We start from the raw sequence: 14156 nt of genomic DNA, 5'->3' as shown, positions 1-14156 counted from the left end.
AAAAACGGAAGCTTCCAGGTTGAGGAGCCAAAGCATCCAGGCCCATCCTAATAAGGATTAAGGTCCAAACTTGGCGGGCAAAAACACATGAGATGAGTATGTGTTGGATGGTTTCATCTGCTTGATCACAAAGAGGACAAGTTGCTGGGTGAGACAACCCTCTCTTGGCCAATCTATCTGCTGTCCAGACCTTGTTTTTAAGCGCCAACCAGATAAAGAATTTGCACCTCAAAGGAGCCCATGTCTTCCAAATCCTCTTCCATGGGGCAAAGGTTATAGATCCTGTGAAGAATGCCTGATATGCAGACTTACTGGAGTAGTTGCCCAGATTAGAGAGTCTCCATACATGTTGATCAGCCGTGTCAGGGCGAATCTCCACTTCTTCAATCAGATTCCAGAGGTGGAGATATTATACTAGCACTTGAAAAGTCAGGGCTCCTTTAATATCTGAAACCCATTTGTGGTCAGCAAGTCCTTGTGCAACTGTCCTTTGTTTAGAGACCCTTTTGGAGATCAAATTGATTAGATTAGGGCAGTGTTCAGCAATAGTCTTTCCTTGCAGCCAACGGTCAGACCAAAATTTTATCGATTCTCCATTGCTAAGCACTAACACAACAGCAAACTGGAATAGGGCCTTTGCATTCTGGTGAACCTGAATAGGGAGACCAGCCCAAGGTCTTGATGCATCTATTTTTTGGAGCCACAGCCAACGGATCCGTAAGGCCCAACTCAAGATTTCGAGGTTGAGAATGCCTAAGCCACCAAATTTGAACGGTCGCTGTATAGTTTCCCATGAAACAAGACAGTTTTCACCATTTGCATTGTCCTGCCCTTTCCATAAGAAACCCCTTCTTTTCTTATCAATTGCCTTTAGAACCCATTTTGGAAGATCCAATGCAACCATGAGATAGATAGGGATAGAGGACAACACAGATTTGACCAAAACAAGGCGTCCAGCTCTACTCAATAGTGTGGCTTTCCAACCTGGAAGTTTATTAGCCACTTTATCAATTAGTGGTAGGAAGTCGGTTTTGGTGAGCTTATGGACTGAAAGAGGAAGCCCAAGATAGCTGCAGGGGAAATTTTTCATTTTGCAAGGCAGCAAGTCCTCGATGGTGGCCAAATCTTGATCTCCACAATGAATAGGAGTGACTGAACTTTTAGAGATATTGGTTTTCAGACCTGAAGCGTGCCCAAAAATGTCCTGCATGCTGATGATAGTTGATATATCTTGAGTAGATGGCCGGAGAAACAATATCACATCATCAGCATAAAAGGAGATACGATGTTTTGCTTGTTGACATGCGATTGGCTGCAATAGTCGTACCCTCTCAACATATTTGCACATAGCATTTAGAGCTTCCATCGCTAGGATGAACAACATGGGGGACAAAGGATCTCCCTGCCGAAGACCCCTATGATGAAAAATAAAATCTCCAGGTTCTCCATTGATTAAAATCCTAGTGGAGGAGGTGGACAATAAAAGGCTAATTAGATTGCACCATGCTCAACCAAAACCCAAGTGTTGTAGCAGTTCAAGCAAGAAGGACCAAGACACAGAATCAAAGGCCTTAGAGATATCCAACTTCAAGAGAATGTGAGGTTTTTTTTTGTGATGTAAGGCTCTAGCCAGCTGCTGGACCATCAAAAAATTATCCTAAATGCTCCTTCCTTTGACAAAAGCGCTTTGATTGATAGAGACAAATTCAATAAGGCCGGGGGGCATACCTGACCAGTTAGGATTTAAACAGCAAAGGACATGTGACATGTATGAATTGGTAAAATATTATACAGAAATCAAAAGTGCCGAAGTTTGAGCCTTTTAGTGCATTGTACACATGCACATTATCTCGCTTGGGCTATCTACTTATTTTCCCAAACTGTGAAAAAAATAATTTAAATCATAGTTAGCCTTATTGAATTTGTCCACTGATGCACATGATATTGTTTAAAGTTGATTTTCTGCTACAAAAATATCATCCATAGTTTACAAACTCCATAATTATTTCAGCAGCAAATTTATTAGCAATTGATATTGAGTTTCTTTGTCTTGTTTTGTCCTTATATTTGCTTATTTGAATTTTTTTCAGATCAGCAATAAGGTAGTGTAGGTGATTAAGCACAACCATTCAGGGGATTTTTCCGATTTGGTAAGTCGAGTTTTCTTTGTTTAAAATTGTGAAAGAAGCATAAGATATTAGACATTATAGTTTACACACTCCATAATTATTTTAGCATCTCAACAAACTTATTAGCAAATGATACTGAATTTCTTTGTCTTGTTTTGTCCTTATATTTGCTTGTTTTGAATTTTTTAGGATCAGCAATAACATAGTGTAGTTGATTAAGCACAACCATTTAGGGGATTTTGCCAATTTAGTAAGTCGAGTTTTCTTTGTTTGAAATTGTGAAAGAAGTATCAGATATTAGACGTTATTAGGATTGGGATCACATATTAGACCACATCACTCCTTGCTGATTCTTCATACCGTTTATTGATTATTCAGTAACAATTTAGAAATTCGGTGTAGGTACTAATATTGTATTTATTAGGCAATAACATAGTTTATTGATTAACCATTTGGTTTACTGGAATTCATTTGTAGGTTGCCTATGCTAAAGCAACAAGCACATTGTGCATTTTAGTCTAGCATTGTGTGGTATGGAAAATATTATCACTAATGATATGATATGTAGTAAATATTTGTGAAAAGCACTAACTCTGCATAATATACAGGTGAACCTAATCGTAGTAGTTTTGTTATGTGTTTTGATCTTGGTGAAGTTGTTTTGGTGCGGACAAGCCCACCATTTTGCTATATCTTTGTCTTAGAGCTATGCTGGTGTAACTAGTCCAATTTTTCAAAAACAATTCAGTAGGCAATAATATGGTTCTGATTATACAATTTTATAGTTACGACACGACTAGGCAAAACAATGTACTTTGTTACGCAAAATTAGGGTTGTAGCTAGGCATTAATATGGGAGAGAATTAGGAAATATTATGGTTCTAGATTATACAAATCAATATATACTTAACTATGCAATAAATTACTTAGAATGGACATCTTAAATGTTAACTGATATCATTAAAATACTCACTAAATGTTAATCTAAATGCTTACATCATACACCAGGATGCTAAGAGAGGGAGAATCCTAGGCTACATCCCATCAGCGCACATCGACTCCAACGATGACTGCAGATTGGCTCTATTTTAAAGGGCCATCTTTATGTTCACCAATCTTGCTTGAAATTGTAATGGGCAAAGTATCGTTATTAGTTAGGTAAAGTATTTTAGCATTTGGTGAATTGCCTTCATCCTAGTAGAATGAAGATCTAGCTTGTGCTATAAAGCCAGGCTCAGCAGAAGATCCAGCATTGATGATTTTTTATTTTTGGGAGGGTCTCCGTTGATTATTAGGATACACAAGCTAGTTCTTCACCTTAGTCCAACTTATTTTTTTGCTATACAAACTGATTTTATCTTCTTTTTCTTATTGTATGACAGGTCAAAAAAGGAGCTCATCAATTATGCAAGTACGAAGTATAATATGCATTTGTGATAATATGCTTGTGAAATGCCTGTGTAGTTCCATGAATAAACATGCCGTTCAGTTTTGCTTGTGATGTTGTATTATTGGATTTAGCATAAGATGGAGGTAAATCTGTTTTTCTATAATTGTTATTATATACCCTAATTTTAGCATATTAGGTTGATGTATTTGAACACGAGGCGATCTGGATTTTTATTTTTTTCTTCGTGGGCCGTTCAGTTTGTGCACCCCTTCGAAAAAAGTATATTAGGAGACAAAACCTGCCTGCTGGATCACTACAGTAAAAAAAGAAAGCACCTTTATTTTTCTAATCATTGTATTTCCTAAAACGGTGTGGTCGTACGATCATCCAACCATATTTTAGTTGCCTTCAATTTATTATAGGGTATAGATTGTGGTTACTTTATGTTATTTTTAATAATGGTAGAGGTGTATATAATCTAGATGCAAAATTAAGAAAATAGAAGTATATAAGGCAAAGACAAATAATGCATAATTTAGCGTCCCTTTGACATGCAGCAGACTCATTAAATTATGATATGCTGTATGCACTTATTAATCCATTCTCCGATGTTAGTAGTTGACTAGTATGCTGTCGATCGGAGAAGCCCCTTAATGATATTGATGCATGGGTGGATTCCATCAGTGGCTGCTAGCTGGGGTTTGGCGGCGAATGCATAATTGAGCTAGCCACAAGCTAGGTTCCTTACATTATATTCCGGCCCATATCATGGCAAATAAATAAACTTGCACTGGGGCCCAAATCCTGATAATCTTGTGCCAGATAGCCAGATGATGTCTCTGTCGATCTTTTGCACGCAATTAATGATGCTAACCGCCTGCTGCAATTGCTAAACAGTAGTAGTAGACGTCAATATCTACCAGCAGGATCGCCACGGGAAACTTAGCAACCTAGAGCATCTTCATCCGTCTCTATTTCCACAATAAACTAACAATATTAGAAAAAAAATATACTCAAGCAGTTCCCAAAACCTCTCTTTTAGTTGTATTAGGATAACATTATTGGGGAACTGTAAAAGTATCTTTTTCAATAATCTATAAATATTTTATTAGAAAACTACTGGAGATGCTCTTACTATTTTTTTTAACAGAGCAACTTACTACTTGGATGTAGGCCAAGAAAGAAAGATTTCACATGCAATTCGTACAGGACCACCCCTTGATTTGTATAGACTCAGATCTGTCCATGCATGTAAAATTGTCTGTAAAATCTCTGCGTTCCAAACAATAAAACTGGATGCTCGCTCAAAGATTCATCATATATCTTTGTCGCTTGCGAGCTACTACTCCCTCCGTTTGAAATTAAATTAGTAATCAGCAAACATAGAGAGATGGGGAAGAAAGAGAAAACAGAGAGAAGATAGGCGAAGGTAACATGTGAGCCCCACACGTCAGGTCCACGTCGACGCACAGTTAGCAGCCACACAGGTGGTTTAACAGATGTAACGGTGATTTGGACCTCACGTAAAATGATTAGCAAGTTTAGGGATGGCAGGTCTGCAGTTTAGGAGTTTAGGGATATGATTGACACTCCGTAACAAGTTTAAGGATTTATGATGCATTTTACTCTATAATGATTAATAATTTAGGAGGGAGTAGAAATTAGAGACTTAAAGTGGGGCTTTTATTTGTACAAGATTGAGATGATCTTGTAAAACCGATCGAAAGCGGACAGCAAGGATGGATGGGAGCAAATCCATCCAGGAATCAGCTTTATTTCACCTAAAGCGGCTTTCACCTAAAGTACAATCGACCGCTGCACCCAATAAAGAGGCGCCAAATGGTTGATTGTATCTGTCGATAGCATATATAGCAGCTCTTCTCTCTCGTCGATCCATCGATGATCGATTGCCTTCTGACTTGACAAGAAAGTAAAAATCATTGCTCCACCTGCAACTGCACGTACGCACCTCATCAACAAGCAAAAAAAAAAATCTACTTAACAACCATGCATAACAAAAGTCGACCATGCATGCATGAGTCAAACGGCACATAACAGTTATATGTATTCCATTCTATTATTTTAACAGATTGATGATCATCTTTATCTATTTTTTTTAAAAAAAATATAAATTAAATCACCCTACAATCTTAGAACAAAATTAAATAGTAGGTCATATATATGAGACACGCAACGAACTTAACACGGTAACATATCCTCCGATCCCACTGAGAGTAAATCCAAAGGACATGGATAGGGATATATTCGGAAATAAGCCAAGGTAGTAGTTGTCTTCACTGATACTAGCTAGCAATCAACTGTACTTAGTTTATTTTATTGTAGTTGAAAGTTAGCATAAGCACCAATTAACAAATAGCACCCTCTGCACAAACCACTCCTTTTAGCCTGAAATCGTGTGTCACACAACGTACCTTTCCGCCACCACTTTTTATTGATAAAGCAAAAGTGGGGGCATGGGGAGAAAAAGGGTAAAATAAGCATACTAGAAAAACAAAGACAGAATTGCAAGGCAAAGTTCAGAAACAAAGGAGTAGTGTAGAAAAAGGAACCAGGGGAATACAAAACAAAAGCTGTTGTTTTCTCTCTCTAGAGACCCCATCTCTAGAAAGAGAAAGCAGGAGGAGGAGGACAAGCAAAGCTACCGGCCGGCCAGACCCTAAAGATTGACCTGATCGAGATTGCATAATAAGAGAATTTGCAGCAAGATATGGCTGCTGGATCCTAGAGGTTCTGTTTGTGTGCTCAAGCCAAGCATGATGGGTGGAGGGGAATTCAAGAGCTCTTTGCTGCAGCAGATGATGTGGAGTGGTGGTACAGACAGCAAGAATATGATGAGTAGTTTGATGCCTTGTGCCGAGGAGCAAGAAGCCTCCAACAAGATACCTCCCTGCTTATCTTCTTCTTCTTCCGTGCTCCTCCCCCAGCACCTCCTTCAAATCTCTTCTGGTCAGCTGCCTCCTGAGGTGAACAGCACTACAACTTCTCTGGCAACCAGCAGTGATCTGCATGATGGGCGGGAGAGCAACATGCCGGAGTCATGGAGCCAGCTGCTTCTGTAAACACCTATCTCTGCTATCTCCACCCTTCTTCTCTCGGTTCTCTTAATTTGTTTGGTTCTGTCATGGCAGCATACTATGGGAGTCTTTGATTCATGCAAATTTGTATAAATTTGTGCTAATTTGTATAAATTTGCAGTGGGAGATTAGTTGGAGATCATGAGAGATACAGCGCTGCCACAGCTCTACTGTCCAAAAGATTAGAGGAAGCCGGACCTATGCCTCAGGCTGCAGCAGCAGCTTACAATCTCTATGGCCATGGTGGTGGTGAGGAGATCCAGCAGACATCGGGGACCAATAAATCTCAGGTGAGCCAGCAGACGCTCTTGGCGTCCTCTCCTAGGTCATGCATCACCACAAGCCTCGGCAGCAACAGGCTAGACTTCTCAAACAGCACATCAGTGCAGGCACCGGAGGTGAAGAATCATCACTCTGATAACTCTTCTGAGGTAAGCGGTAAAATTCCTCATAAGAAAATTATTAATTAATTGCGTCTGGAGCGAGTGCACATATTAAGTTCATTTTCTCTTTGATAAAAAGCCATATATATGCGCCCCTTGGAGAAAATTGCTTCTGTCTGTTTGCTGGGTATATGCATGTGTAAGGTCTACCTTAATTCTGAAACTCATGTTCCAAATAAAGTTTTCATGATTCTTGGATCTTGCTTCATGATCTTTCTGCGAAGGGTGTAATAAGATCCACTTCGTACAAGGCGTGCATGCTTCATGTTAATTTTTGCATAATAATGTTCGATGTGCAACTGACTCCATGATTGATATTGCTGTGTATTCATTTGGTCTTTATTTTTTAAAAAAATGTTTCAGGGCAACAGCACTGCAAGTGGTTCAGCTCCAAAGAAGGCTAGGGTTCAAACCTCTTCTTCAGCACAATCTACTCTTAAGGTTTCTTCATCTGTCTGGAGTGTATATATTTGCCCATCATTTGTTCATGCAATCTTGGAATCCGGCTCTGAGGCTCTCACTACTGATGATGACCTCCTCTAGCTTAGACATATACACAGCCATGTGAACCTTATGTTGATCAAATATGCTCCAAAGAAGTCAGCAATAATCATGCATGCCAGGTTTCATGTAAAAAGCAGCACGCAGCAACAGTTAACCATAGATTCACTCTCTTCAAGGAAGTATAAACATATACGAATTAACAACGATTTACCAAGTACATTATCCATTGTGTTTTCACATTTTTTTGGTAAAAAAAAGCGTGATGACATACACACAAGTAATGGGATATATATAATCCTTTGTTTGTTTCAGGTAAGAAAGGAGAGGCTTGGGGATAGGATAACAGCGCTTCACCAGATCGTATCCCCATTTGGCAAGGTACAGCAGCTTACTAATTAGCCACATCAATAGTACACCATAGTAGTACAAGCCAGGTAAAGCTGCATGCATGTTGAGAGAGAGAAATGCATGCAACTTAAAAGTAGAAGAGCTCTCTGTAGTAGCTAGCTATACCTCGTCAGTCAGACATGCGTGTCTTGTCCTAGCAGATGGTTTTAACGGTTCTGCAAATGTGGTTTTGCCCATGCTCCGTCCTGTTTTGTTTTCAGCTGCAGCCTGCAGCTTCTCTTTCACTTTATTAGGAGCAGTGTGATCAGTGAAAGTAAAATGAATCCCTGACATGCATACGTGTTCCTTTCTGCAGACTGACACTGCCTCCGTACTACAGGAGACTATTTGCTACATTAGGTTCCTCCTGAGTCAAATTGAGGTCCAATTCCTTTCGTTAATCATATCTATTTATAGTTCTCTTCATCATATTCAGTTCTCAAAATGTCATCAGATCAGCTTTTGCAGATGCTCAGTATGACGCGGTAACCCTAAAGTATGCACCCGAAAGTAGGAGATTTCAATGAATCAAGTTCATGATCTAGCCAAACCTCATATATAGTAAACTTAGAGGGTATTTAGTTTCGGAGGCAAAAACTTTACCCCTATCATATCAAAGAGAATCTTATTATTTAGGAGCATTAAATAAAATCTAATTATAAAATTAATTGCAGAACCCCTAGGCTAATTCGCAAGATAAATCTAATGAGGCATATTAATCCATGACTAGCGGTTGGTTACTGTAGCATCACTGTAGCAAATCATGGATTAATTAGTCTCATTAAATTCGTCTCACGAATTAGCACCCATCCGTGCAAAAAAATTTGTAAAAAAAATTATTTAATACTTCTAAATAGTAAAATTCTCTTTAATGTGACAGGACTAAACTTTAGCCCTCCAGAACCAAACGGAGCCTTAACTAGCATTTTAAGAACAAATGTGCTGTTTGTTAATAAGTTAGCATAACTTAATAATCATGTTTTTTCATGCATGCAATTACACAATTTAGTAATTACTTGAAGTACTAAGTAATTTTCTCAATGGGGATTTATAAATATATCAATAAAATTTGAGCAGAATTAGGACTGTTGGTAATGTACCGTCCAATGCATGGGGGCAGGAAAATTTACGTGTACATGCTGTAACTAAATAAGAGTGGCCTGAGTGAGATGCGAGCACAAGTGGGGGAAAAAACAAAGGAGCGGGGACGACGTGTGGGGCCGGGTGTAAGAGCACGCCGTTAAAGTGTGTGCATGTATGCATGGCTGCTTGCAGTACATCGCGTGCTGTCGTGTTCTGCCGTGTGTTTCATTCAGGCACTATGCGACATGCGTGCATGTCTCTCTCTTCTTCTTCTTCCTCCTCTCTTGTTTGTGTCTCATGCTCATGACAAGGTAATATGGTATTGCAGGCTCTCAGCTTCCCCTACTTGGGAGGCCATGGCAACGGGAACTCCATGCAACAACACACCGTAGCTACTGTGAGTCCTCTCTCTCTCTCTCTCTCTCTCTCTCTCTCTCTCTCTCTCTCTCTCTCTCTCTCTCACACACACACACACACACATTGTATAGGCGGTACGTCGTACGTGTGCAGGAGCTAGCTAGCTAGGCACGTGCAAAGGTGTCCTTAAAATCAAAATTTTGACATACGCACTTTGATCAACTACTTTAGCTTCCTGCAGAGATGATAGGGTTAGAAAAGATAGCTTTAGCAAAGCCAGGCACTGTATGTTCAGATCATGAGATAAGTAGTGTGGGGGAATTTTGAAGCTTTTTAGAGCGTCCTCTCTGTAAGAGTACCATGCATTAGTTTGTTTGGAAATGGAACTCGCTCCCATCTGACTCCAAAAGGGGGCTGATTCGTATATATTATATTAGATATTATTATTATTATTATTACCAACTAGACACAATCAGGTAGCCTACAATGCTACATTAGGCATCTCTAAACCTTGAGCAGGCGTGTCAGAGCTGCATTCCAACACTATATATATTTATATATATATATATGCAGTAAGTTTCGCCATTTCATTTCCTGAAAAAAAATAACAGATCGAATTGACACCGCACGTTTTATTAGAAGGAATATAATTATGGAAACTTTATACTAGCTAGTAGATACATACATAACGACTCTTTTATATATTTAATTCTAAAGTGACACCTGCAAAGTGAATGGATGGTAAGGGACCAACTTCACTGAAATTGATGCATGTACTACTAGCATACAGGTCAGAAAGAGTAACTATATTAGTAATTGTAGATCCCTAAGTGAGCAAGCTAAGTGCATATGATGATTATATATATATATATATGTATAGTGTTTTGTTACAACGTATATGAGTGTATTTTGTACAAAAAAAATGCACCCATCTTTTCAGTTGCGACTGTGGCCGTTCTAGTTGCAACTGGACACAATCCAGTTGCAACCAGAACCAGCTGAGAGGGTAGGTTCAGTGCTAGCATAACAGTTGCAACCGGATCGGTTTGAGTTGCAATCGGTCCGCATCCAGTTGCAACCGGTTCGTGCCCAGTTGCAACCGGTTTGCGTCCACGGGTCGGTTTGAGTTGCAACTGGTTACAGTTGCAATTGATATATATTGATGCATAACTTGCTATATATAGCTGACTATTAGTTGTTGCCAATTAAAGTGACACTGAGCTCATCGATCGATCGCATGCATGCGGGGACAAGTATGGCTGGCCGGGGCCGAGCCCCAGCTTATTAGCCGCTGCAGATCATCAGAGCGCCCGCATGTGATTCAATGATAGTATATTCCACGTCCGTCAGATGGTTTCGGCTCACCTTTTTGCACGCCTATCGTACGTGCAATGCAAGCTGACAGGTCGATATGCAGCCAGCCGTAAGCTGCACCGCATGCTCTCGCTCGCTGAGGTTGTGGGACCGGCGCCACTTGCAGAGAGAGAGAGAGGGAGAGTACTGCTGAATCAATACTGCTACTTGTACTAGTGATTAAGTTTTCTCACAATATCTGCGTGCTGACGTGCACGGTTAGTTGCGCATACATATGCAGTTGCTAAACCATAGCACTAGCAATGGTATGGTAGAAACTAACTGATGCCTCGACCAAGCGGGTAAATTTTTATTTGTAAAAGTCTACCATTACTATGCATAGTTTTCCTTTTTTTTTAAGCCCAACTTGGTACTCAGGGCCTGTTTGGATCTGCAAAGGCTAATTGTTAGTTGGCTAATGGCTAGAACTAATTATTAGAATGGATGTTTGGATACGTGGGCTAATTTAAAGTTAGCTGGAGTCCTGGCAAAAGTCCATTTGCCCTTAGTTTTGAGGATGTGTGTGTCCTGGCAAAAGGATTTTCTTTTTCCTGAACATATGGTAAGCAATCAAAGAGGTGAAACAGGTTTATTTTTACCACGTGGAATTTTATTGTGATGTAATATCATGTGAAGGATTTGTAGTCTTGGTCTCTTCTCTCTTGGATATACATGCATATATACTATATTCTGCCCGGGCGGTGCATGCAGGAGGAGGTAAATGGCGGCGGCGGTGACGATGAGGGCTCCAGCAAGGATTTGAGGAGCAGAGGGCTGTGCCTGGTGCCGGTGTCCTGCACGTCGCACCTCGCCGGCGACGACAGCGGCGCCTCCGACTTCTGGGCGGTGGCCGCGGCGCCACCACCTCCGCCGCCGCTCGGCGGCATCATCTGGCGATAGGGGACGACCATGCATGCATATGCATCGATCTCCATTTCATGCATATATATATATATATACCGCGTAGATATTATATATTACTTTCTTTCTGCTCGCTGGTGTCCGGCCGGTTGCTACTTGCTAGCTTCATCTCTAGCTAGCTACCATGAGTTGTTAGTATTCACCATGGACTACAATGGAGCTAGCTAGCGAGCAGCTACCAGCTGGCTGTATCGTTGATGATGATGGAGCACGAGCACATATCATCAGGAGCCGTCATTCTGTCGCATGCATCAGCTAGTAGGATGATTGCTCTTGATGCTATGATGCATATATACCTTTAATTCTTGAGAGATATTTTATATAGTACATATAATGTGTATATGTGTGGGCTGTTACACGACTATGTCCCTGCTATGTACCCTTTAATGATATATAATATGTACGCATCGAGGAATTAATTTTTATACTATTTAATTTATTCTCTGTGCAGCATCGCCTTTTAATCTTGGTGTTTAAGTTTTCGATCGGCTGACCACCCGGGTTTAAGTTTTCGATTCGGCACGAATGCTCGCATTTTTCTAAATTTATTCCAGAATTTAACCGGTACCATTATATTATTTTAGTTCAGTGGTAGACGACGTTTCTATTAACAGCGAAGCGTCCGTGGTGATTTCGTCTACATCTGTACTGTACTGTGTTTCGTAAAAGAAAAAAAATATACCCGCACTTGTTAGGCGTTGTGAGATACCAGCATATACACGAAGGCATAGCCCCCGCGAATGCTCAGGGTCGTGCGCGCGAGTGCCAGAAGCGTTGGCCGCCTCCAATTTTTAGCAGCCCATTGGTGATTGCCATTGCATGACTCTCGATAGCTAGCGTTCGAGACGAGTAGGTCACATCGTGTATGTGTTAGTTATGATCCGGTGGTGATGAGAAAACACGAGATCTGTGAGATCACATCATGCTTACTTCCTCATAAACAGCAAGCTTACACTAGCTAACAACCTCTTGCTTTCACCAAAATATGTATACATTGCGCCACGACTCACACGAGCGCGTTATTCTATTGATTGCAACTAGCAAAGACAACCAGTTGACGCTGGGAGGCCGGATTATTATTCATTCGTTGCTGGCCTGGCCTGCTACTTGGATTGGAGCAACAACCTAGCTGCGTGCTGCTGCTGCTAGCCACTCCGGTCAGATCGCGATCGGCAGCGAGACATGGCAGCTGCTGCTCTAGTCGTCATCGTTCGGCCGCATCAGGCCGTGGCTATGGTGATGGTCATAATAACCATGGCCACACGCTGCTGGCCATGGCGGCGACGCCGGCGGCGGGGTTCATCTCGACCAAGACGTGGCGCGCCGTCCGGCGGGCGAACCGGCTGGGCGGCCCCTTCGTGGGGCTGGTCTGGTGGTGCCCAACGCCTACGAAATGGACCCCGTCCTCAAATCCCCCAGCTTCAAGCCCGCCAGCGATGGCATCCCCCGCCCCCCCCCCCCCCCCCCCCACCCACACACATCCTGGACGTCCAAGGTAGCTTATTAGCTAGCAGGTTTCCAGTTGCATGCATCTCCGTTCATTCCATGCATGCCGTACGTCCATGCATCTCCTCTAATTTCATCCGATCATCAATTCGTTGCATTGCATGCATGCCAGGGCGAAGGTTTCGGTTCGGAACCATCGGAGGCCAACGCGTCGTCATGGTCATGACAGGGCTCAGCATGCTCAACGCCGGGCTCACCACCCAGCTGCTGCTCTGTGCACTGGGGCATCGCCGGCAACGCCAACGAGGACCTCCAGATCGGCGACGTCACCATCCCCCAGCACTGGGCCCACCTCTCCCTCTGGAACTGGCAGCGCCACGGCCACGGCCCGGCGAACGAGCTCCAGCTCGAGGCCGCCGGCGACTACACCAGGCAGTTCGGCTTCCTCAACTTCTCCAACTACACCGTCGTCGGGCACGGGTCGTCCGCGACGAACACGCTCAACAGCATATGGTACCAGCCGGAGGAGATCTTCCCCGCCTCCGGCACGACGGCCGGAGCAGCGCCAGCACGCATTCTGGGTCCCCGTCAGCAAGCGCTGCTACGACCTCGCCGGGAAGCTCGAGGGCCTGGAGCTGCCGGCGTGCCTGCCCCGCCCGCCCAAGGTGGCGCGGGTGCCCAGGGGCTGCAGCGCCAACGTGTACACCGACGACGCCAGCTACCGGCAGTTCCTCCGGGCCCATTTCGGGTGCACCCCCGTGGAGATGGAGAGCGCCGCGTGGCGCTGGTGGCGCACCAGCTGGGCGTGCCCTTCCTCACCATCCGCTCGCTCTCCGACCTGGCCGGCGGCGGATCCTCGCTCAGCAACGAGGCCGCCACGTTCCTCGCCATCGCGGCGCAGAACGCCGTGGACGTCATGCTCAAGTTCGTGCCCCTCCTCGCCGCCGCCGGCGAGAACGCCCGCCTGCTGCCCGAGGACGTGTAATAATTGAGGCGAGGCAGACACGTACCGATCGACTGGTGTCACCTGTCACGTCATGGATTCGGA

At 42.9% G+C, this 14156-nt stretch overlaps 1 protein-coding gene and 1 pseudogene across 3 annotated transcripts; both read left to right on the top strand.

The window, feature by feature from the left end:
* The first annotated feature begins 6058 nt into the window (after positions 1-6058).
* LOC112894591 (transcription factor bHLH68-like) lies at positions 6059-12092 on the top strand. 3 transcript variants are annotated; one of them, XM_025962351.1, is made up of 8 exons: positions 6061-6595; positions 6736-6904; positions 7004-7045; positions 7421-7498; positions 7874-7939; positions 8265-8330; positions 9360-9428; positions 11453-12092. In XM_025962351.1, the coding sequence occupies exons 1-8, from the start codon at positions 6294-6296 to the stop codon at positions 11639-11641; spliced, it is 981 nt and encodes a 326-aa protein (XP_025818136.1). In that variant the 5' UTR covers positions 6061-6293; the 3' UTR covers positions 11642-12092. The 3 variants fall into 3 exon arrangements, with proteins under 3 accessions (XP_025818135.1, XP_025818136.1, XP_025818133.1); XM_025962348.1 differs by having other exon boundaries at positions 6736-7045; XM_025962350.1 differs by lacking the exon at positions 8265-8330 and having other exon boundaries at positions 6059-6595; positions 6736-7045.
* LOC112892894 lies at positions 11817-14093 on the top strand (annotated as a pseudogene).
* Positions 14094-14156: the final 63 nt, after the last annotated feature.

Source organism: Panicum hallii, chromosome 5 (genome assembly GCF_002211085.1).
Source record: "Panicum hallii strain FIL2 chromosome 5, PHallii_v3.1, whole genome shotgun sequence".
NCBI classification, from domain to species: domain Eukaryota; kingdom Viridiplantae; phylum Streptophyta; class Magnoliopsida; order Poales; family Poaceae; genus Panicum; species Panicum hallii.
The sequence above is the reverse complement of the archived record's forward strand: the minus strand, read 5'-3'. Positions and strand labels throughout refer to the sequence as shown.